Source organism: Myotis yumanensis, unplaced genomic scaffold (assembly GCF_028538775.1).
Source record: "Myotis yumanensis isolate MYYU_CA2020_CCGP unplaced genomic scaffold, mMyoYum1.0.hap1 SCAF_6, whole genome shotgun sequence".
NCBI lineage: Eukaryota > Metazoa > Chordata > Mammalia > Chiroptera > Vespertilionidae > Myotis > Myotis yumanensis.
The window spans coordinates 40,363,678-40,387,909 of NW_027223757.1; the positions used below are offsets into that span (position 1 = coordinate 40,363,678).

The following is a 24,232-nucleotide window of genomic DNA, read 5'->3' on the forward strand; positions in this document are numbered from 1 at the left end:
ATAGCAGTATATTTTAGCAAATTGGTGTAAAAGAAAACAGTTTAACTGGAATACATGCAACTCTGGTTGCTCAGATCTCTTTGTTAGCACTTGGTTGAAGCAACTAGTTTTTGTTCAATACTTTTTTAAAATCATGATAAGTACAGTGGAGCCTTGACTTACGAGTGTCCCAAACTAACGAGTTTTTTGAGATACGAGCTGTCTCTCGGCCGGTTTTTTGCTTTGAGTTTCGAGCTAAAATTCGGGTTACGAGCCAGCTTCAGATACCCCACCGCTAGTTGGCGCAGCGAACGTCACAGTGAACGCTACAACATCAGCCCAGCATCATGTGTCTCACTCGTTCACTGTTGATTTGACATACGAGTAATTTGAGTTACGAGCTCCATCACGGAACGAATTAAACTCGTAAGTCAAGGCCCCACTGTATACATAAAATAAAGTTTACTAATTTATTCATTTTATGTATAGTGTGGCAATAAGTATGTTAGCACTGTGTGCAACCATCAGCACTATTCACCTCCAGGTCTTTCTTCATCTTGCAAAATTGAAACTGTTCCCATTAAGCAATAAATCCCCACCCTCCTCCTCTCCCATCCCTGGTAACCACCTGCTTCTTTCTGTCTCTGTGTATTTGACTACTCTAAGTGCCTCATATAAATGTCGTCATAGAGTCTTTGTCCTTTTGTGTCTGGCTATGTCACTTAGCATGATATTAAGGCTTGTCCATGTCATAGCATATGTCAGAATTCCCTCCTTTTTAAAGTTGGATAATATTTCATCAGTGTATGTACCACATTTTGTGGATGCTTTCATTTGTCGATGGACATGTGAATTGTTCCAGTAGCATTGTTATAAATAATGCTGCTATGAGCAGCAGTTTCTAAAGATAACAGGGGCGATACATCATTTAAACATTTAACATCTGTATATTCCATTCTACTAGCTAGGCAACTGAAAAGAAAACCAGATTTAAGTAGTTCAGTGATCCTTCTAGCATTCATTCAATAGATGTTCACTCTACATAACTTCACTAATGAAATCTTTGCCACAACCTTGAGAAGCAGTGATCAATCCCATTGCATGGACAAAATAGGATACCTGCCGGGGCGGTTACCATGCAAGTCCATGGCTGGAACTGCCTGCTGGGTATGTCCAGCCTCTGTATCTTCTTAATACCCATGTGCTCTGTGTCTCTGCTCAGAGGAAGAGGTCACACAAAACAACAGCAATGACTGTTTAAAGAATGGCAGTAAGTGAGGAGATGCATCTTTACTGAACAAAAATAATAAATGAAGTTGTTTTTTTTAAAAAAAAAAAATGCTACAGGGACAAAGTGGGGCCTGAGGGACTTGATATTGGATCAGGGCCCTAATCAGTGAATGGTGCGAAGAAAGTCTGTAAGACGTAGGCAGGTCAGGCTGACGTAGGTGAGTGTCCCCATCCTCCCTCACCCTGCTGTGTGTGACCATTCTGAGCTGAGAGGACCTTCTTGCTGCATAGAGGATCTCTCTGTCATTTCAACATGAACACTGTAGTTCTGTAGGTATAAGCCTTCAGAAGCCTGAGGCCCCTCCTAAATTGATGAACCAGTTCCAGGTCGGAAAAATCTAAATCAAGGGGAAAAAAATATTGATGTGGGAGTTTCTTATACCTGGCAAAGGAGTGTGATAAAGCCAGGGGGATCCAAGAGGCTGTTGTGCTGTTGACTGTCTAGACCAGCGTCACCCTTGATTGGTGTACCGATGAGCAATCAGGACATGGGTTGGAAATGAAGCAAACAGTTTCTTAACAGCCTTTATTTAGTGACCCACATCCTAGAGAAAAGCAGTAGTCCTTCACATCACCATGCACCAAATACGTGTGTCGCAATTGCTGCTTCTATTTTTCAGGCAGTTGCTTTTAGGATCATCATTTTGAACCTGGTATTTCATGAACACATTTAACAGTATATCTGAGTGGAGAGCCCGTGTTACAGTGATGGTGGTGTACTGCAGCAGGAATCAGGAGAATTTTATTCTAGTCCAAGTCACCTCATCCCGGCAAGCCTTGTTTCCTCTGGGGCTTTTCAGCTCTGAAAGTCTGTGATGGGAGGCTATATCACAGCGTCTCATAGACCCTGCAGCAGGCTTCTGGGGTGAGAACGTAGCTGCTGGATTTGAGATCACTGGGATGTGAAGTGCCGGTCTTGTGGGTGCAGTGTGAGGCGCTCATGGGCGGGGGCCGAGTGTGTGGGTGTATGTGATTCTCTGGCTTGCTGCCGCCCTCCTCCCTTTGGTTGTTGCAATCAGGCTCACCGGGGACTTCCCTTGGTGTCCTAGTTGCTGTCTCCTCATGACTCAGCTCCTCTTTCACAGATGTCTCCTGCTTTCCTGCATTGGACAGGTCTTTGTGACCTTGGGCAAGTCTCTAAGCTACGTTGTCAGGAGGCAGCCTTATTCTTCCCATTGATGCTGATGACCCATCTCTCCCCAGGACGACCACCTTCCACCTGGCAGAACCCATGGCCTTCAGGCCATTTTTGGCTAAAGTTCCGTTGCAGTCCAAAACCAGATATCAACTCCAGTTTACATGCTGCTGCCCTCTCCCCAGCTCAGGTTTGAGGAGCACATGGGATAGGGACTATTTAATTCTTCCCCTTGTTTGTTTATCTGTTTGGTTGTTTTGCCATACAAAGATGTGGATATGAATAGTCATAGCAACCAAACTGGATATAACCCAGATGTCCACTGAAAGGTACATGAGTGAACAAATTGTGGTATATCTCTGCAATGGAATACTACTCAGCAATAAAAGGGAATGGCCTGTTAACATACCTAACAACATGTGGATAAATCTCAAAATAATTATTAATTCGCAGTGGAAGAAGCCGGGAGAGAAAGACTACACTGTCAGATTCCATTTCTATAAAACTCTAGAAAATGCAAACTAGTATATAGGACGTGGACAGATCAGGGGTTGCTTGGGGACTGGCAGGGAGGGAAGATGAAGGGACAGATCAGGGGTTGCTTGGGGACTGGCAGGCAGGGAAGATGAAGGGACAGGCAGAAACTCGGGGGTGATGAGACTGGAACTTGGAAATGACGTTTTACAGGTGGGGCCATCCTGAGCAGTGGCCGGACCCCCATGCCTCCCTCCCCTCTGGAGTTCGCCCTGGCTTTTGGTCTTCAGTGTCCATGCAGGGAGGAGGCGGCAGAGAAGGGGGACAGGATTTTTGCTCATCGGGAGCTGTTTGTTGATTGATTCTGGCTGCTCAGCAGTCCACCAGCTCTTAGGCATCCTTCAGTAGTGAGATTCCCTCAATTCTGGGAACCTCTGCGCTTTGCCGTTCCCTGATGCGGGTTATAAACTCTCTGGTGGACCTTTCTGTGCTTGTGCATTTGTCCGTCTGAGCTTCTGCTCCCAGTCGGGCTCCCCTGAGAGTTGTGCCTCCCGGGCCCCTCCTGCCCCTGCCCCCTCCCTTTTCAGCAGGGATCTTTCAGGTGACTGGAGGCCAGCTACCTTGTCGGTGCCTCTTGGTCCAGGGGAAGCCACATCCGTGGGTTCTCCATGGAAATGCAGGCAGTGTTCACCACTGCCCTCCTCCCACCAGCCACGCCTCTCAGGCCCTCCCAGCAGCACCCTCATGACCCTGGGGTAACACGCAACAGATATCTAGCACTCGGCTTGGAAGAACAGTGGCATCAGTTGTTATTTAATAGTGACCGTGAGGCTTTCGTTGCAGGGCAGTGATTGTGGAAAGATAGAAATTGTCATTTTAGAAGGTTCTCTTGGACAGAAAAGAAAAGAAAAACTCTTTATTTAAAATGATTTGTAGAGCATTGTGGGGCACGCGCGCACGCGCACACTCACACACACACACACACACACACACATATGTACGCACAGAAATCAAGCATTTTGAGGCACTTTCCCAGCAGAGGGTGCTCTAGAATGAAGATTCTGAAAATGTATTATTCAGTCCCTTTAGAAAAGACCAGGGAGAAAAATAGCCTGCCTCTCTCTCTGATGATCTAGCTGAATCTTATTTTGTGAACTTAATTCCATTATACTTAATTCTGTTATACCAATTTTTTGGTACAGAGGTAATCCTAATTCTTAATATTCATTAAATGTCTATAAGCCATTTTAATGTGTTCACTTGTGACCCTTAGAGTTAATATGTACATGTTTGTTCACATTTATATATATTAACATATATTAACACGTAAAAGTGTTGCCTATGCTTGCCTCCCCATAGGCACTCGTGAATGTTAATTTTTTTACTCTCCCCTGCTGAGGTTCATGCACAGAAGACCTTCTGGGCCTGGGGTGCACCCAGCTTCACCTACAGAACATACTTGCTGAGTAAAGTGCAGATATTCCTTGGGGAACTTTGCCTCACCTGCCCTCCCTCATTGGATGGTTTTCACTTGGAATAGTAATTGCTCAGCAGCCTTCTCCATGGTCAGGACAGTTCATGCATTTATTCCCCAAATATCTAGTAAGTCCTTGCTTTGTGTCCACTACTGTGCGGGGACCTGGTGATACTCAGGAGCAAAGAGCAGAGCACTGGCCCTTATGGAAGAAGTTTTTGTCATGGTAACCCATTCTATTTCAGTATTTTTATATAATACAGAGTCGGGGGGGGGGGCGGTTAATGGCAGAATTTCCCCCATATTTGGTTTGTGTGTCATTTTAAACACACCATTGTCCTCTTGGCTTAACTTCAGTAATTGAGCCTGAGACTGCCAGCAGGAAAATCTCAGCAGCACACCTGGGAAGGCAGAACAGTCAGGAAGCTAGACTGAAGAGCTGGGTGTGGGTAAAGCTAGAGGCGTGCTGCTCTGTATCTATATACTAATATGTAACAGGCTAATATGCTAAGTGTCTGTCCACCGGTTGCTATGACGCGCACTGACCACCAGGGAGCAGACATTCAACACAGGAGCTACCACGATGCACACTGGCCATTTACAGAGAAACAGCACCGCGAACCTGGAGCTCACAAAGCAACACTCAGCTTCCCCCAAAGTGGGACACAGGCCCCGCCACCACCCCGGACCTACAGCCCACCAAATTGCAGCTGATGCTGCTGAGACTCCATGGCGCAAAATGAGGCCCACAGCCCAGCCCAGAAATGGTCCCTGTAGGTGCTGGGTAATGACATCACATAGCAACGCCCGGCTTCCTCTCCTTAGCAATGACTAGCCTTCTTGCAGTTTCTTCAGCCCAGGAACATGACTTGCTTTATAGCCAGGTGCAAACATTTCACACTTTAACCAAATGTCTGAAGTATTTTTACGTGCCTCTTCTCATTTGATCCTCACAGAAGTCCTGAAGTAGGTAGATGGGAGACTCAGTGGAATTCTATTTTCTTTTCATTAGCCAGAAAACGGAGATTTAGAAACCTTTGAAACGACCTGACTGAAAAGAAGTAAGAAATGGTGGACCTTGAAAATAACTTCAGGTTTTCTCACTGCGCAGAATATAGTCAAACACTGCTGTAGTTAAATATTTTACCCTTTGTTCTCCCTGCATGATCTGCAATAATAATCTGCTTCATGTTGATATTTACTGCTGTGTTGCTGAAAGTTTCCAGAAAGAGAAGTTGGGGTGCTTCACTGGGCTGGAAAAAGTTTAGCTAAATCAGAAAGCAGGTCTAATTAAGCAAGTTTATATATATATCTCGCGCCAATCGCACGCATGTGTTTCCATCTGTTACTGTCGATTGTGAATTTGGTTGACACTTCTATTATAGAGAACGGCCGAATAGCGATATTAAAGTATTTCTTCTAATTAATTTTCTTTCAATGTGCACGTACTTGTGCACCAGGCCACTAGTGTATACATAAAACAGCTCCTAATTGGGGTGGGGGGGGGGGGAGGCGGGTGCGAAGGGGTGTAATAGTCAGGTAGTATTTGCCAATCAACCACTTGTCTCACCTGACCCCTCTATTGCTCAGTAAGGGAGGAAAGAAAGCAAACAGTAGATTCTTCAATAACCAAGCTTACCTGCCAGAATATCTACCATGTAGATTGGAAAGAGTAGTGGCTATGTCATGTCGAGACCTACATTATTTACTTTACTTTGAATGAGTTACCTTTTCCTAGAATGTTCTGTTATATCTATTTCTGGCATACAAGCTGCACATCAGACAGTGTTGGGGTTGATGTCTCTTTCCCCATTGCTGTAGTGTCTCTGTATTGGGAAGGCTGGGTAATTTGAGTTAATGACTACCTATTAGAAATGTTGTTAATGCACATCCCATGTGTTTATGACTACCCTTTACTTCTGTTACTGACATTCTCTCTCATTTTTATTACAAGCCCGTAATGAGTCCCATAGAAGAAAAGCCATCATTGTCGGTGATTAGTTTGACATTTAAAAGTTTTTCTAAGTTAAGTTTTGCAGACACACTTAATATTAAAGGGATTTTATGATTAACAGCTATTACAAAAGAAATTCAAAAGCGTCTCTGAAATAAAATTGATAAACTTTCCTGCTCTGAGAGGAACATGATTAACTCTCGAAGCTATTAAAATCCATTTTCACTCCCTTTGTTAATTTCCTGGACAATTTTAAGTCTCACTGCTTTTCAGTATACTTATTTTATACACACAATTAATTCTCTTATCATAATATATAAAAGAAAATACTTTTCCTCAGTCTAAAAAAGTGCATGTAGATTCAAATTATGAAAAACTTTTTCCACCCTCTTGTTGGATTCTAAGTTTAAAGTATGTATATCAAAGAAACTTCATGCCCATGAAGATTCGGTCATTAACACAAGCCCAGGTGCATGTGTAGTTCACCAGCTCTAGCACAAAATCCCTCACGAGTTTTTCTTTGAAAATGATAATATGTTTGATGGAAGTCCACATATTCTGTGTATATATACTGGTACTTTATGCTTTACCTGTTGATAAATGCAAATGAGGATGGTAGCTGTTATTATGGGATACCCCCTTCAAACACAATATTGCATGGACTGAAATGTACACTGTCCCATGAGGCATGGTTGGGCCCATAACTTTCCTGTTTTTCTCTTTTGTCTGGATTTCAGGAAAGTCACCTTACTTTAATTTTGTTCATTCCTAATTCTTTTAATTCTCTAATGATATTTAGGTGTCTTTCCTCATCAACATGATTTTTATCTTCTCCTCCCAGTGATTTCCAAACTCATTTTTTTTTAATTGCCTTGAAATGTAGTCTAAATGTGAGGCCATGGTTCACTATGTATTGTTATTGATTAAATTATAGTCCAAGCACGTATAGTTCTAATCTGCATATTTTGGGGTAACAGTGACTTACAAATTATTTTGAAATTTGAGACCTTGCGCGTCTGAAAGTTCAGAGTTGTGTCCAGTTTAGCAGATCTGTTCAGTGGCTGTGAACATCTCTGGGTTGTGACGAAGGTCGTTGTAGTACAAAAGGCTGACTTAAACACCGTTCGGCAACAGTGCATCCGGAGACTTCCTGCTTTAGATGAAATATAAACTGCTATTTACTGCAGCCAGAAATGGTGAGAAAAACTTGTTAGATGTGCTTAAAACAGTTGTCATCGAGTGTTTGGTGTGGTCTTCGCAGTGAGTTTTGCTGCCTTATCTTTCTGTTGGATGAATAACTACAACCAAATTAACTCTCATTTATGATTGATGTAGCAGGACTTTTAGCGCTTAGCTCTAAAGATTCTGTCTTTAAAGGACAGAAGTATGAAGTGTTATTAATGAGGCTGCATTTCATTATGTTTAGTAGTTATAATTGTGAGATTGCTGATGACAGATGGTTTGAAAATAAGGTGGAACTAAAATTTTAGAGGTTGGTTTATTAGCTATGTATATGAAAAGCTTAAGGAAACTGTATAAAGGCCTAGAGATAGAATATATAACTCCTAAAGTAGTTAAACTCCTAAAGAGTTTACAAAGAAATGTATACGGTACAAAGAAGAAAGGTGAAAGGAAAAGCAAGGTGAATAGAATATTCAGAATTAATAATATGGAAGCCAGCACACCAATACTAACAGTTAATGAAAGCAGAGTAGTACAGATTCTTAGATTAAAGTTTTAAAAGTTAGTTAAGTCATATGTTCATTTGCAAGAGACCCACTTAAAACATAGTGACAGGTAATTTGGAAATACAATGAGGATGAGAATGGAGAGAAAAAATTAATGTAAATAAAATTTATGTGAGGTTTTCCAGAAACTCTGATAATCTTTGAAATACTATAATGAGTGTAGAAAAAGGTGAAGAGAATGCATCTGAGTCATTTGATATCATGTGCAATTTGTGACAAAAACTCATAAAACAAAATATGATTCGTTTTTTGGTATAGGAGTCTGCTTCAGAACTCAGGGGGAAAAGGGCTCTAAGGAAGAGCAGCCAAAGTAAACAGGACTTTCTAGAATCTTTTATAAAACTATAACCTGGAATCCCACTTTTATTTCACAAGTACACACTACTGCTGTGCTCTAAAGTAATTTTTTCTGAGAAAGAGCTGTTTAGCTTATAACATCAATGTGTTGCCCAGTGTTAATGAACACACTGGTTGCTGCTAGCAAGTAAAACCCTAAGTAGTCCATGCTTAGTCCTGTTTAGACAACATTAAGCTCGATATGATCACCTTGCACTGATACCAAGAATCAGTGTATGTGAGCTTGATAAGAGCAGCGCAACAAGTCAAAGTGAATGTTACATTTGAAAATTTTACCTCCACATAAAAGAAGCATGTCCCAAAGACTGCAGTTCATAGAACTATTATTGGAATAGGAAACAGAAATAGTGTAACTATCCTACTATGTAATGAGACAGAAGCAAATATATCATTGTTACGTATTTTTTATTAATCATGGGTATTATCTTTTTAATTAGTCCTATATTAATTGTATGATTAACTCTTACAATTATATGCAATAGTGTACCCCCAAAATGTAATTATCCAATAACAAATTAAAATGATCTAAAAACATAATGACAGATTTTTTGCTTCTGGCCATGGCAGTGTAACTGGTACTGGACTAACCCTCTTGCCATAAACAGAAAACTGTATGAAATAGACAAAGCAACTGTTTGCAGATATTGGTCAGCAGGCATCACAGGACTTTCATCTGTGAAAGTTACCAGTCCTGTGCTTGTCCAGCTCTCTGCCTGGAAGTATTTTCTGGACTCAAAGAGGAGGAGCCCTGAAGTACAGCAGTCTCGCTGAACTTAGGGTCCAGGAAAGCGGGAGCCACTGAATTTGCAGGCAGGGAACCAAAAGAAGGAAACTGCCCACTAAGAAATCTGCCTTGGTATCCCCTTGCGTCTTTAGCTGACGGTCAAGGGGTGCATGCACAGGAGGAGATTCCATGATTCGAGCCAAGGACAACTATCCAGAAGCTGTGAAGCCAGCCACTACCAGAGGTCTAACACAGCTGGGAGACTCGCATTCTGACAAAGTGGGAAGACCTTGTGAGCACCCAGGGTATTCAGCGGAGACACCGGAGAGGCCATGCCTCAGCAGTAGGGCTGTAGACCTTACCAGCGAAGCTTGAAAACAAGCCTTGAATGGAACAAGCTGATTTACCAACAAATTATCTGCCTCAGAACTTTTAAAGGAAGAATACAAAATCCAGACAACATTCAAAATATTCAAAACCCATAAAAAATATTACTATGTGTAAAGAAGCAGAAAAATGTGACATAACCAGGAGAACAATTAGTCAATATAATAGATCCAGAAATGACAAGTAGTAGAATTAGCAGATGAGGACTTTTTAAAAGCTATTATAAAAAAATGATTTTAAAAGGATTGTAGAAAACATTATTATAACGAACAAAGAAAAATAAAATATAAAAACAACCCAACTGTTCTTCTAAAGGTGAAAAATAAACTCTCTGAATTTTTAAGTTCCCTACATGGGCTTAAAGTAGTTTAGATACTACTAAAGAAAATAGCAGGGAATTTGGAGATGGAACAATTGAAACTAAACCACAAAGAGAAAATAAATTGAAACAAAAATGAATACAGTCTCATTGACCTATCAGATAGCTGATTCAACGGTATGTAGTTGGCATTTTAGGGATAAGGGGACACAAAAATATAAAGGGTGGGGGAAAGTAGATTTATGGTTGTGCATATGGAAAATAACACATTAATAAATAATAATACAATGATAAGCTCTGTGTTCTGTGTACTCACAAGTGTAAAACTACTTGTTCCTCACCCGTATGAGGGAAAAGTGGTAAAAAATGTTATGAATTTGATAGACATACCCACAGATTCAAGACACTCAACAAATCTCAAGCAGGCTACTCTCGCAAAGCCCATTATAATCAATCTTCAGAAAACCAACTATGATAAGAAAATCTTAAAAGCAGCCAGAGAAGAGAATACATTACCTACAGGGGGAAAAAGATAAGAAATGCAAGTCAGAAGACAATGGAAAGATACTTTTTTTTTAAATCTCCCTTCCACCTGCCCTCCACTGCTGCCTGTTTCGTGGAGATCTTCTAGAAATGTTCCATGTACAAACGTAGCAAATGCATTTTAAATTATTTTTAACATAGAATTTAGAAAGGTTAGCAGGAATGTATCCTGCTTACAGAGTCGTAAAAGGTGTGTTATGTTTATAGAGAGATGATGATCTTTCCTAAGTAAAATAATCCCTAGAGCAGAGAGGGGCAATTTATTACTTCAGCCCTAATCCTGTGCTGATTAAACAGCCCTTAGTTTTATACTCTGGTCTTCTGACTTAAAAACCCACAAAAGGGACTGGGACTGGTGTTAATTCTTTTGCTGAGGATAGGTGCCCTTAGAAATATGCAAATTGGCTTAGAAGGCAGCTGGACAAAGAATAAAGGAGACAAAATTTGGAATTAGATCCAATCTGGGCTTTTCAGCTTACGTAGTTGTGTTTAAAGATAGAGAAATGGGGCCCCGGTTGGGAATAGCCTATCCAATTATTGATGGGGTCCCTAATATGATACTACAGGCAGCTAGGATGATGACACATCAAAATAAGAAGCAAGAAGATATGGAGCAGCACTAGATCATAATTAAAAACAACAGATACAACCAAACTTTCTTAATACCATCTACCTTTTAAAAAGTCAGGGTGGCAGGTAATAAGTGGGAGAGGAGAATGTTTCTGTCTCTTCCTCCGTTGACCATCATTCCATTGATCTCCTTAGCAGGACTGTTCTACTCGTCCTCCGTGGAAGAGGACTCCCCACAGGGCTGCACCAGCATAGCCAGCCTGTGCTTTTACATCTGCTCTTGCCCATCACCATACCAGTGTATGTGTTCTCCCACCTGCGGATGTGGCTGGGTATTAAGCTCTTCAGGCATAACTAATGCACCCAGAGTCAAGATGGAATATACATTAATGATAAAGTCTTGAGTGTCTAGTCAACTGCATGAAAATACTGGAAACCCACTTAATTTTCAGGGAAGATGCTGTACCTTGCTTCTGTCAGAGCTTGGGACTACGGGAGGCTTACCCTGCAGAAGCTTCTTTTATTATACTTTGGTTCTGCCCTTGTTTTTTGAAGGTTCTAGTTTGTAACTGCTGTATCAGAAGAAACACTTCAACACAGTGTCTTATTGGAAATTAACAACCCCAACCATCACCTAATGACTTTTATTTCTTGCTCCTTTCATCTAAAAATTAATATTTTGAAATTTTATGTTTGAGATTCAAAGTCTTTGATAAAGTCACATGTTATGAAATAATTCCGAAGGAGCTATGCTGGAGTAGTTGTAGAGAAATGTATTTGAACAAATGTGATATAAAATTATTTTATGGAAAATTAATTTAAAAAAAAAGAAAGAAAGAAATGGGGCCTTGGCCAGGTGGCGCAGTTGGTTAGAGCATTATCCTGTACACCAAAAGGTTGCGGGTTTGATCCCTGGCCAGGACAAGACACCTTCTAAATAGGCCTACCTTGACGGCCACATTCTGCCTCCCTTACCGAGATTGTTCATGTTCTCCATGCCGTCTCTCATTGTATAATATGCTACATAATTCTGTATGTATGTGTTTGTCTCCTCCCCTAGACTGGAACATTTTTTTAAAAATATATTTTATTGATTTTTTTACAGAGAGGAAGGGAGAGGGATAGAGAGTTAGAAACATCGATCAGCTGCCTCCTGCACACTCCCCACTGGGGATGTGCCCGCAACCAAGGTACATGCCCTTGACCGGAATCGAACCTGGGACCCTTGAGTCCGCAGGCCGACGCTCTATCCACTGAGCCAAACCGTTTAGGGCAAGACTGGAACATTTTTTGCTTCTTGGTTTGTTCACCGATATATCTTTGCCCCCTAGAAAATGACTTGAACATAATAGCTGCTTAGGAAATTTTTATTGAATGAACAAATGACAGTTGTAAGTGTGGTAGGTTTCTCTAGAGAAACAGAACCAACAGGACCTGCGTATATGTATAGAGAGAAATACTTACTTTTTTAGAAATTGGCTAATGTGATTAGGGTGGCTTGACTGGTCCAAAGTCTGCAGGGAAGGCTGGCAGGCTGGAAACCCAGGGAAGATTGTCCGTCAGAGACAATTTACTGGCAGGATTCCTTCCTACCTTTGCAGGGCAGTCTTTCTATTAAGGCCTTGGACTGGTTGGATAGATTCACTCACATTACGGAGGGTAATCACCTTTACTCGAAGTCCATCCCTTTAAATGTAAATCTCATCCAAAAAATACCTTCACAGAAACATGCAGAATAATGTTAGACCAAATATCTAGGTGCTCTGTCCTAGTCAAGTTGACACATTAAATTAACTATCACAATAGGATGTGGAGAAATAAGAACTGTTACACACTGATAACATGTAAGAGAGTGAGTTGGTAATCACTTAATTTGGCAATATCTAATAAAGTGGAGTTTGTGCATGTCCTTCCACTGAGCAGTTTTACTCCTAGTTATATAGAAACACTTATAAAAGGCCATACTTATATAAGGGAAACACTTACATAAGGCCACGAATAAACATGTTCAAGAATTTTTTTTTTAATATATTTTATTGATTTTTTTATAGAGAGGAAAGGAGAGGGATATAGAGTCAGAAACATCGATGAGAAACATCGATCAGCTGCCTCCTGCACAACCCCTGCTGGGTATGTTTCCGCAACCAAGGTACATGCCCTTGACCGGAATCGAACCTGGGACCCTTCAGTCCGCAGGCTGATGCTCTATTCACTGAGCCAAACCGGTCAGGGCTGTTCAAGAATTTTTGTAAAGTGTTGCTTGTAATAGGAAGAAAATGGAAATAATCTAAATGTTTATTGGTGGAGAAAATGGATCAATTTTAGCTGTGGTATATTCTTAAATTGGAATACTATACAACAGTTAAATGAAGTAAATGTACATATATCAACATGCATTATTTTTTTAATTATGTTGAATTTTAAAAAGTAGTTACAGCCCTAACCGGTTTGGCTCAGTGGATAGAGCGTCGGCCTGTGGACTGAAAGGTCCCAGGTTTGATTCCGGTCAAGGGCATGTACCTTGGTTGCGGAAACATACCCAGTAGGAGATGTGCAGGAGGCAGCTGATCGATATTTCTCTCTCATCGATGTTTCTGACTCTCTATCCCTCTCCCTTCCTCTCTGTAAAAAATCAATAAAATATATTTTTAAAAAAAGTAGTTACAAAAGGATATATATAGTTTGATACCACTTATGTTTTAACAACTCAAAACCATAATGTTGGTTGCATTAGTTTTTTACCAAGATTATTTTTGTTATTTAAGATTCTCCTGTTTAATTATAAAAGAAACCCTCAGAAGCATGGGCCTTTGTTCTCTGACATCTTGTGTGGAGGGGGCTAAAGATATGCATGAAGAGTTGGTCAACAGAAATTGTTAATGTGACCAATATGAACCACACATGAACTTCTTTATATCCATGCCCATCTTGGTAACTTCTACTCATTTAGAATAACTTTTAAAATACGTAACCTGTGACAAAACTTCAGAGTCAGGGATATTAATATTCAAAATGACAGATTGCATACATTTTCAGTTAAAGAATAGATTGAATTTAAATAAAAATCACATTAAGTTATTATGACATTCAGTTACATCTGTTGATATTTTCTACTTAAATATTTCACTATGTTTTGTTAAACATTGATTAGGAGTGAAATAAGTTAAAATGGACGTTCATCTTTTTTTTCTGTTAACTTTCTTATCCATTCATAAGTTTGGGATAAATTTATTGCATTTGAGTTTAACCTTTAGTTTTTGCTTAATATTTAATAGTACTCTCACAGAAAATACATTCTAATCAGCCTCCTGCATTGCTTTTATTGTCTTCCCAGTTGTCTGACGATGGTCGCTATGTCTTGTTATCAATAAGGGAGGGGTGTGACCCAGTGAACCGGCTCTGGTACTGTGACCTGCAGGAGGAATCCAATGGCATCACTGGTAAGTTATCTTTCTCGCACAGGTACTAGTAATTACTCCAGAATGCCTTTTAAAAGCAGTTATTTTGTCTTCTAATTGATTTTCTAAGAAACCATCTTCCATTTAATCACATTGTCTTAGTTCATCTGTTCCCCCCTCCCCCATATTATCCCATAAAATGAAGAAAAACTGAATGAACGTATTTGTTGGCTTCAGCATTTTCTCGGTAGATTGAGGTTAACCGTATTTTTTGCATATGAGTGTGAAAATATCCTGCAAATACTGCAGATGAAGAGGATTAAGGAGAAGCTGGCCCTTTGGTCTGTAAAACAGTATAACTGTCTAGACGTAATGCGGCAAACCGACATAGGCAAGAGAGAGGGGACCAGTGAGAATTAACCAGGGTAACATAATCATAGGACAGCTCCTCCGTACTGAGCCACATGCACAATCACAGCCTCATTTTCCTGCCTGAAGCTTCATGTGTCATGATGGTAAGCATGAAACCAGCCAGTCACAAATTCTGGAGATGGCTCATTTTAAATATTCTCTTCCGACATCTAAATCATACCAATACCACTGTCAAGCATTAAAGCTTTCCAATTGCATGACGTACTGTGCTGAAAGTTCCCAGACCCAGAAATTGTATCAGGTATGCTGGCACACAGGTAAGACCCCATACTAATTATACCATGTTCTGGTTAATGTAAAATAAGTATATTTTAGAGATGGTGACCTAGATTTTCAAACTGTACAATATGTTGAGTGCACTTTTAGTTATTTGATTACCTCATTATTGGTCTATATTGTGTGTTACATTATAGTAAGATAATATAAATTCTTTATTATTGATTGGTCATTGCATCATTTTTAAACTTCTAAAGTAAGATTCGCATCCTAAGATTCTTAGATACCACAGATGCCATTCACACATACAGCAGGATGAAGTCAACAACTTTTATGCTAGTGTAAAATATACTTCCATTTAATAAAACTACGGGTTTGTGGGTTTTTTTAAAAAAAAAAGATATATCCATTTTGATGTCAAGAAAATTGGCTCAACCACAGCAGTTACACATTCTCTGACAGGAGCAGGCCAACACCCAAGAATTGTTCATTTGAGTTGCAAGTGCAGGTGTACATAGAACTGTGCAAACCTCTGAATATAGACTCTGAAAGAAACAATAACAGCTGTTAAACTGTCTGTTGTCCTGTACAATATTCCCATGTAACTGTAAAATAGTGCATAGGACCTTGCTTTCTCCAGTTCTGTATGAATGCCAATTACCGTGTTCTTTCTCCATAGAATTCTGGTTTCATTTTCTATTTATTACTTCATTTTTATTTATGTAAATTATTAGGTGGGCTTATTGTTAAACCATATAAGTTAACTAATTAAAAAACGAATTGGCCCTGGCCAGGTGGCTCAGTTGGTTGGAGCATTGTCCCATACACCGAAAGGTTATAGGTTCAATCCCTGGTTGGGGCACATACGGGAGGCAACCTATCGATGTTTTTCTCTCTCTCCCTTCCTCTCTCTAAAATCAATTTCTTAAAAAAAGCAAGCCTGAGTGGTCTTCGTGTCACAGCATTTTTGAAGTGTTTGGTGGAAAAGCTGGATGGTGCTAACATATTTGATTTTTGTAAGCGAAGATCTGCTTACTGTGTACTTTGTCTAGACTTTCATTAACTTGTCTCTCTCCTTTGTCCTTTTATGCTGAAGGTTTGATCATTTTAGGTTGATGAAATTTTCAGTGCTCCCCATGTCTTTATTTTAAAGCTTTCATGTCACTAATGAAAATTGTCTTCTCCCGCATAAGAAATTAATCTACCCATGAAGATAAAAGGAAGCTCAGTATTTGTCAGACACCTGCATTGTACATCCAGCCATCTCTGGCTAGTGCAAAGCACATGATCTCTTGTTTTTAGAAAACTGAGACAACATTGACCCATGGGTCAGGCCTGGTAGGACTGGGCATCTTTGGGGGTTACAGTGGAAATGGAGAGAAAAACATTCAAGAAACTTTAAATGATTTATCCAAAGTTTAACCAAGTCATCTGAGCATTAAAAGCCAGACCAACAGAGGAAGAGGACTCCTGTGATGGGCAGGGGTTATTAGAAAACTGTGTGTGTGTGTGTGTGTGTGTGTGTGTGTGTGTGTGTGTCAGAGTGGGTATGCCAAAGGAAAAAAAAGAATAGGAACATCAAGAGGTAGTATAAAAATATGAACAAAGAAGTAAAATAAATAATAATGATAAAGTCAGTATTTTTGCTAATTTTAAAATTAGGGATTAGAAGGGCTTTTTCTAGGAAAATAGCTGTGTGCCATGAGAGATGGAAATTAAACTTTAAAAGTTCACTATTAGCAAATCATGCTGTTCAGTAGCCACATTTAGCTTATTTTTGTCATTTGAAGAACACAGATTATTTGGCATAGTAGTAAGTGTTGTTTATTTAGCATTTATCTGTGCCAGATTCTGAGCTACAAATGTAGTTATTTCTTTGTCTTCTCAGCAACCTCTGAGGAGCACGTGGTGTTATCCTAGGAAACAGGTTGGTGAAGGCAGTTCGCTTTCCTGATGCCATTTAAAGATTCAGACCTATGTCAGTTGAACTCCCAGCCCATGTTCTAACCATAGTTATGTGGCAGGTGAGGTGGAAGGAAGGCATCAGACCAGGAGAGCCGCAGCCTTCTGGTCCCCTCCATTCAGAGAAGGACCCACAGTTGGCACGGTTTATCATTGTTACATGTCAAGTGCTTTGTAAAGCATAAAAACACTTCTTAGCTCCTGTTCTTAGAGAGCCTGCAAAACATTTTTTTTTGAAACGTAGTTAATACCATTGATTTTCAGAGAAAGCAATAAAAGTAATGAGTTCGCTCTCAGGAAAGCATGGAGATGGCTTACTTTAAGCTAATCTTCATTCAGTCAACAAATCATTCCCCCACCCAGAAGCAGGTTTATAAAAAGTGATTTAACTTGGATGTAGAGAAGTTTAGGAATTGAATTCTGTTGGCTTCAGAGTGAAGAATGCCACTCACAGGCAGAGGAGCCTCAGAAAAGGTGAGCAGACAGTGAGATGGTCAGCCAGTCTATTTTTAAAGGTAATTTTTCTGTTTTTCATTTAAATCAGTAATGCTCTAAGTTATGCATAGCAAAACTGAATGAGCCCCATTCTTCATCCAAAATGCCATTTCTTTAGAATTGTGTCAGGTCCAAAGCCCTTGAGGAGCAAAGGTTTCAGAAAAGCAAAAGGATTTAGTGAGCTCCCGTCTTAAACATGCTGCCCTGTGAGGCCTGTACTTTCCACTGCTTTTCAAATTTACAGCTGGATTTGTATCAATCCAGCCCCTTTCCCTAATCTGAATAAATTTATGACTTATAGTATCTATTTATGACTAAGGTTAATGCTTCAGAACTTTGGGGGCAGATAAGACCACAGACTTTGATTTTGTGTGTGTGTTCAGTGGAGCTTGATTATTTAAAGCGTGTGCAGCATTTTCAGGCTCAGCTGATTAAACAGGTCCTGGGGGAGGTTGCTACTGTGTTTCGCTTTGGGTGGATATTTCAGTGACTTTTTGCAGAGGTGGGTAGGGTCATAAGAAATACCACTGCAGTGGCTACAAGACCTTTTCAAGCAGAAATCCTAAGATGGTTACTTTGAGGACTAAAGGTTTTACATTACAAAGTGTTTTATTGTCAGGGGAACACTTAAGGAATCTGACATTTCCCTGAATCAAGATTCTGTCTCTGTAAAAGTCATAGTCCAGAAAATTACGTTTTAAGATTCTTCTTATAAACTAGAGGCCCGATGCACGAAATTTGTGCAAGAGTAGGTCTTCCTTCCCCGCCGGCTGCCTGCACCGGCTTCCCTCCGGCCGCTGGCAGGCACCTGGGACCCGGGCTTCCCTTGCAGTCCCGGCTTCATCGGAAGGTCTAATTAGCATATTACACTTTTATTATTATAGATAAATATACCTTTCTGTTTATCTACAAATTTTGCATTGGCAGCTAATTTTTTTACTTATTCTTCTAAGGAATAGTTTTTAGGGTTGTTGTTTGTTTTTTTTAAAAAACAAACAAACATTTTATGTAAACTAAGATACAAGTTGGTTACCATTGAGTGGTCACCTGTTTTTGAGGCTAGCAGTTTGAAAATAAAATTCTAACTTGAATTGCAGAGCTTAACCTTTTATGAAAATTAATTGTATGGACTTCTGTTTGAGGGAGTTTGTCAGATTATATATTCTGAATAGCTGCTTAATTGAAGCAACTAAGATGCTGTAACTTTATAAAGCACTCTTCTCACTATTGCTGAGTTGGCACAGAAGAAGAGAACCCACAGAACCAAAGGCAAAGTGAAAGCAGGAATCCTGGATTGCTCCTGAACGTGTCTGCTGGGCCCTGAGGCTGAGCTTCCCTCTGCTGGCCACCTGGGCCAGGGGGATGGGTGACAAAGCTCTGGGTCTCCACGGTAGAGAGCGTAATGAGAGATACCCTCAGTGTCAGGATGATTGAGAAATAAACCTAGCAGAGGTAGGGTTGGGGGGTGAGGCGGAGGGAGGGCGTAAGAAGGAAACCTGCCCATCTTTTTACCTTGTCACTGCTGAAGGGGAGGGCTAGGCAGGATGTCAATTCTCCTAAAACTTGAGAAAGGCTGACCTTCACCTGTGTGCAGGTTGTCTTGATTGGCCCTATGAGGTCCAGAAATCCTCATACCAAGCGTTTAATTTAAAGTGCTCCCAGTTTGGTTGCCTCCCAAGAGGCAAACAGAAGGCAAATGCAAATCTTCTCTGGAAGAGTGCCACTTCTACTGAGGCTTGTAAGAATTCCCACAGATAATGTTTCAAGGGGAGTCAGTTCACAGTCAGAAATCACAAAGGCAATGAAGAAATTTACCAGCATGAGAAGTAGAGCCAGCAGAAACACCCGTATGGAATTAATCAGATTCCTAATGTAAAACTAGTACATACACTTTTAAAATAAACAATGTTTTGCTTTTACAAAAAATAAACGAGAAGCTTGGTGGCAAAGCAAGAAACAAGATACTGTAAAAAAAATAAATAAATAAAAAATGACCAAACAGGACTTCTGCAAATAAAGCTATGGTTATTACCATTAAAAAAATTCAGTTATTACATTAAAGGCAAGATTAGACACAGCTGAAGAGAGAACTAACAAAGTAGAATATAAGTATAAAGAAGTCAACTAGAATATAGCCCACCAGGAGGTGGAAAGCATGTGAGTGGTTAAGAGATATGGAAAAGAGCAAATCTTTTTAGAAATGATAAGCTACGTAATTGGGACCAGCCATTCTGCAGAGGATAACTGGCCCAAGTTGTTATCATGAAAATGATATGGCTGTCTTAGTATCAAAATAGGCTTTAAAGTAAGAAAGCATTACAAACGAAATAAAACTTCATAATCATAAAAGATTCAATTCAGTTTTATTTAAATATCTATGTGTATATATAAAATCATGATTTCAAAATACAGAGAGCAAAAATTAATACAAATCCAGGTAAAAATAGATAAATCTACAATCATAGAGAAGCATTTTAATAGCTCTTTTCTGGAGCTGATAGAAAAAAGATGGCCCCTTAAATCAGTAGATATATAGATTTGAACAATGATTAACAAATGACTTAATAGACATTTAACATATCACACCCAAAGGCTGCAAAATACACATTCTTTTTAGTCACATACAGGAGCAGTTAAATGTCATTTAAGAAAAAAAAAATAGGCCATAAAGCTTTTCTGAACTAATTTTAAATGATTAAAACCAGACAGAGCATGTTTTTTGAGCACAATTGGATTTAGCTAAACGTCAATAACAATGACCAGAGGGTGAAAAATCTCATAAACATGATGTCAAGTGAAAGAAGTCAGATACAAAAGAATACATGTTGTATGTTTCATTATATATGAAGTTAAAAAATAAGTAAGATTGTGTTTAAGGATACATATTAAGGCAGAAAAAGAACAAAGAAAAATAGGATTACCATAGCATTCAGGATGGCAATTGCCTTCAGGAGGGCCGGGGGCTTGTTCAGAGCATTGTAGCACAAGAAGTTCCTCCTCATTCTGTTATCAAAAGCATATTTATTATCCTTCTGTGCCGATTCTTCTAGCTGGACTTTAGAATGATATTGTCAGGTTCATTAAAAATCTCATTGGGATTTTCATTGGAACTGTGTTAAATTGGCAAATTTTCTCTAGGATTATTTGCACCTTTGAAATAGTGAGTCTTCCCATCTAGGGATATGGTGTGTGTTTTCAGTTATTTAGAATTTGTATGTTCTATTGTTATTTTTAAGATTCCTTAGAAAAAGTTTAGAGCTTTCTTCATATAGATTCCACATTTCATGTTAAGTGCATTCCTAAGCATTTTATTAATTGTGCTTCTATTGTAAATGAGCTCTTCTCCCAGTCCTCCCATTTTTTTCTAACTGGTTATTGCTAGCGTGTAGGAAAGTGATAGGTTTTTAAAAACTGCTTATCTTATTATTAGTTTTCATTTCAATTATTGATTTAAAAATATTTGTTGAGGTTTTGTTGTGGAGTAGGTTGGTATTAGTAGTCACTTTAATATTTTTTTATTAATTTAAATTCTTTATTGTTTAAAGTATTACATATAGCTCCTTTTTCCCCCATTGACCACTCCCCTCGCCCCCCCCCCCCCCCCCCCCCGTGCCCTCACCACCACCCCTCATCTGTGTCCATTGGTTTTGCTCATATGCATGCATACAAGTCCTTTGGTTGATCTCTTACCCCTTCGCCCCCCACCTTCCCTCATAGGTTGGACAGTCTGTTCTGTGCTTTTATGACTGGTTCTATTTTAGTTCCTCATATTCCACAAATGAGTGAGATCATGTGATATTTATCTTTCTCTGACTGGCTTATTTCACTTAGCATAATGCTCTCCAGTTCCACCTATGCTATTGCAAATGGTAAGAATTCCTTCTTTTTTATAGCAGCGTAGTATTCCATCGTATAGATGTATCATAGTTTTCTAAGTCACTTTAATATTTTAAAAATCTTTTTGCTAGTGCTAGTTTACAGTTGAGAAAACTAGGCTTATCAAGGGATAAAGAGATTGCTCAAGGTCACACAACTAAATATTGTTGAGCTGCAGTTTTAATCCAGTTTTGTCTGACCAAAAAACTCACTCTGTTTTTATCATGGGATATTTTTCTTGATGAGTTTAATTTGACAACCAATTATATAAAGTTACTATGCTCTAAAGATGAATGAGATAATAAATGTAAAACTGCCTTGAAAAATTCAGGGACTATAAATGAACTATCCAAATTAATGTAGTAATTTCACTGTGAAATTGAAGCCAGGAGATTAATTGGAGAATAGCTGAGATCTGGCATTGCCTTCCAGAAGTTTAGAAGTCATAGAACTCTTCGTTTATAAAACCTGTGAGATGTACTCTGAACATCCCTGACTGATACATTGTGAAGCAGGTATTTAACATTAAAAGTGGCATCTAGTGAGCCATTCAAATGATAATAGTGAGCCACATTTAAGATTTTTTTAGTGATGTCCATCTCTAGATGAATTCTTAGCACTGAGGGACTGGGAAGTGTTCCTTCTTTCATTCAGGACCAATTTTATTTTGCATCTTTGAAGTACCTGCCACTTCCTTTAGGTGCTAAGTATTAACTTCTAAACAGAAAAGACAAATTATAAACAAGCAGAGAGGTACATATCTTGAGAGAAGTGCCGTGAAGAAATGGTCTGGGTACCGATAAGAGGGGCCTGGCCATTGGAGAGTGAGCCAGGCCGAGGAAATGCCTTGAGGCATGTGTGAAGGAGCCTAGCAAAGGCTCGAAGGACAGAGGTGCAGCGAAAGTTGGAACCCGCTGAGGTTGGCTAAGTGGGCCAGGACCGTGACATGCGAGACCAGGGAGACCATAAATAGGAATTCGATTTTATTCAAAGAGTAATGGGGACGTTTTTAAGAAGGGCACCAACATGGACCAGTTCAGGATATCCCAACATTGTGGTAATATTACAGCCGCTAATATTGAGAAGGTCTGGAGTGGCTGTGGGAAGGCCAGGCGGGAAGCTAATCTGCAGACCTGAGCAGCCTAATTCTTTGTCGTAGGGGCTGTCCTGTGAGCCAAGCGCCTTTAGTGGTATCTCTGGCCTTCTCTCACTGGACTCGAATAGGAGCCCTCCTCTCCCCTTCCAAGTTGTGACAACCACGCCTGCACACATTTCTGCATGCCCCGCATGGTGGTGGAATGACCCCGGTGGAGAGCCCCTGACGTAGACCCAGTGGGAATTGGTGAAGACTTGGCTGGTGTGAGGGCAGTAGAAGTAGAGAGAAGTGCTCCAGTTTGGGAACAGGCTCAGGTGGAGGAGGATCCCCCAGTTTCCGTGGGGCAACGTTCACATCTACCAGGCTTTTCGGAGGGGGTGGGGGGATGGAATTCCTTCACATGTTTTAAAACCTTAAAATGTGCCCATTGTCCTCACTCTTTCTCAGACCTTAGATCTTCCAAATATTGTGTCTACTTTTTCTCTAGACAGATAAGATCTGCCCTCTCTTCCCCATGCACAAACCACACCCTGTTAAGCACTGGAGAGTTGACAGGATGCTTGGTCTCTCACCAGGAATCCTGAAGTGGGTGAAACTGATCGACAACTTTGAAGGAGAATATGACTACGTGACGAACGAGGGGACAGTGTTCACGTTCAAGACCAATCGCCATTCTCCCAACTATCGCCTCATCAACATCGACTTCACGGATCCCGAGGAGTCGAAGTGGAAGGTGCTGGTTCCTGAGCACGAGAAGGATGTCTTGGGTAAGACTGCATGCTGCTTGAGAGCGGTGCTTCCTGTTGGGTGAGCACGTCAGCAGATTGGTCCGCCTCTCGTCCTCTGGTGGCTCACGACAAGGTAAAGATCCTTCAGCCTCTGAGCTCTGGGCATGAAGTGTCTGAACGGTGCCACCAGGTTTGCACTGCAGGAAGTCTTTGTGGTGACTACAATATTATGCAGGGCCATCCTAATCATTGTGAAGATATGAATCCAGACTTTCTAGGTGGTGCTTTTTAAAAAAATATTAGTTGTCTTTTTGTAATAATTCTGTATAATGAAAGCGTAATATGCTGTGTCCAGCCAGTCGCTATGACTGCACTGACGACCAGGGGGCAGACGTCTGACTGGTAGTTTAGCTTGCTGCTGGGGTCCAGCGAATCGGGACTGGGTGAGAGGGCTGGCCACGCCCCGGAGCCCTCCCACGCCCTCTCCAGCCGGCCGACCCCCACCAGCCCCGATCGGTATCGGGACTGGGTGAGACGGCCCAAGGCCCCTATCACTTGCCAGGCCGAGGGACCCCACCCATGCACGAATTTGTGCACCAGGCCTCTAGTATAATAATCACTTACGTTTAATTTTTAAACCATTTGGATTCAAAAGCCGTAGCTTTTCGCTTTTGAATAACCGTTGGCTGTTTGTAATCTCTAATATGTAGGGTGGGTTTTCAGTCCTCTCATTAGAAAAGGAGTAAACTATTTTCAGATTGAATTGAAATCCAGTGCAGTTGCTGCTGTGTGCCCTGAGCTCCATTAGCCTTTCAGGAATCTCACCTCTGTTTCCATTCTGTTTCAGGGTGCCCTTAAGTTCCCTCGTTCATTTTCTCTGTGATGTTCCCAAAATGGTAGGCTGCGTTATAAATGGTTTATTGCCTGAAAGCTGGATTTGATTAGAATGAGACTCACTAATTTTGCTATAAGTTTTTTTTACACAAAAGAAGAGTCCAGTTATCTTCAAGTTAATGAAGAATTTACTGGTTGGAGGTGAACTTCTGCTAATGGGTTCAGTGGGGATAAAAGCGAG

The 24,232-nt window shown here is 40.3% G+C and overlaps 1 protein-coding gene and 1 pseudogene across 1 annotated transcript in view; both read left to right on the plus strand.

Annotated features, from left to right (window-relative positions):
* PREP (prolyl endopeptidase) overlaps positions 1-24,232 on the plus strand; it is a 108,314-nt gene that overhangs the window by 35,254 nt on the left and 48,828 nt on the right. Inside the window, exons 7-8 of the mRNA XM_070418006.1 lie at positions 14,289-14,394; positions 23,005-23,196. Of these exons, the coding sequence (XP_070274107.1) occupies positions 14,289-14,394; positions 23,005-23,196 (298 nt within the window). The remainder of the gene's footprint in view (positions 1-14,288; positions 14,395-23,004; positions 23,197-24,232) is intronic.
* LOC139013100 (phosphatidylinositol N-acetylglucosaminyltransferase subunit Y-like) lies at positions 11,101-11,312 on the plus strand (annotated as a pseudogene).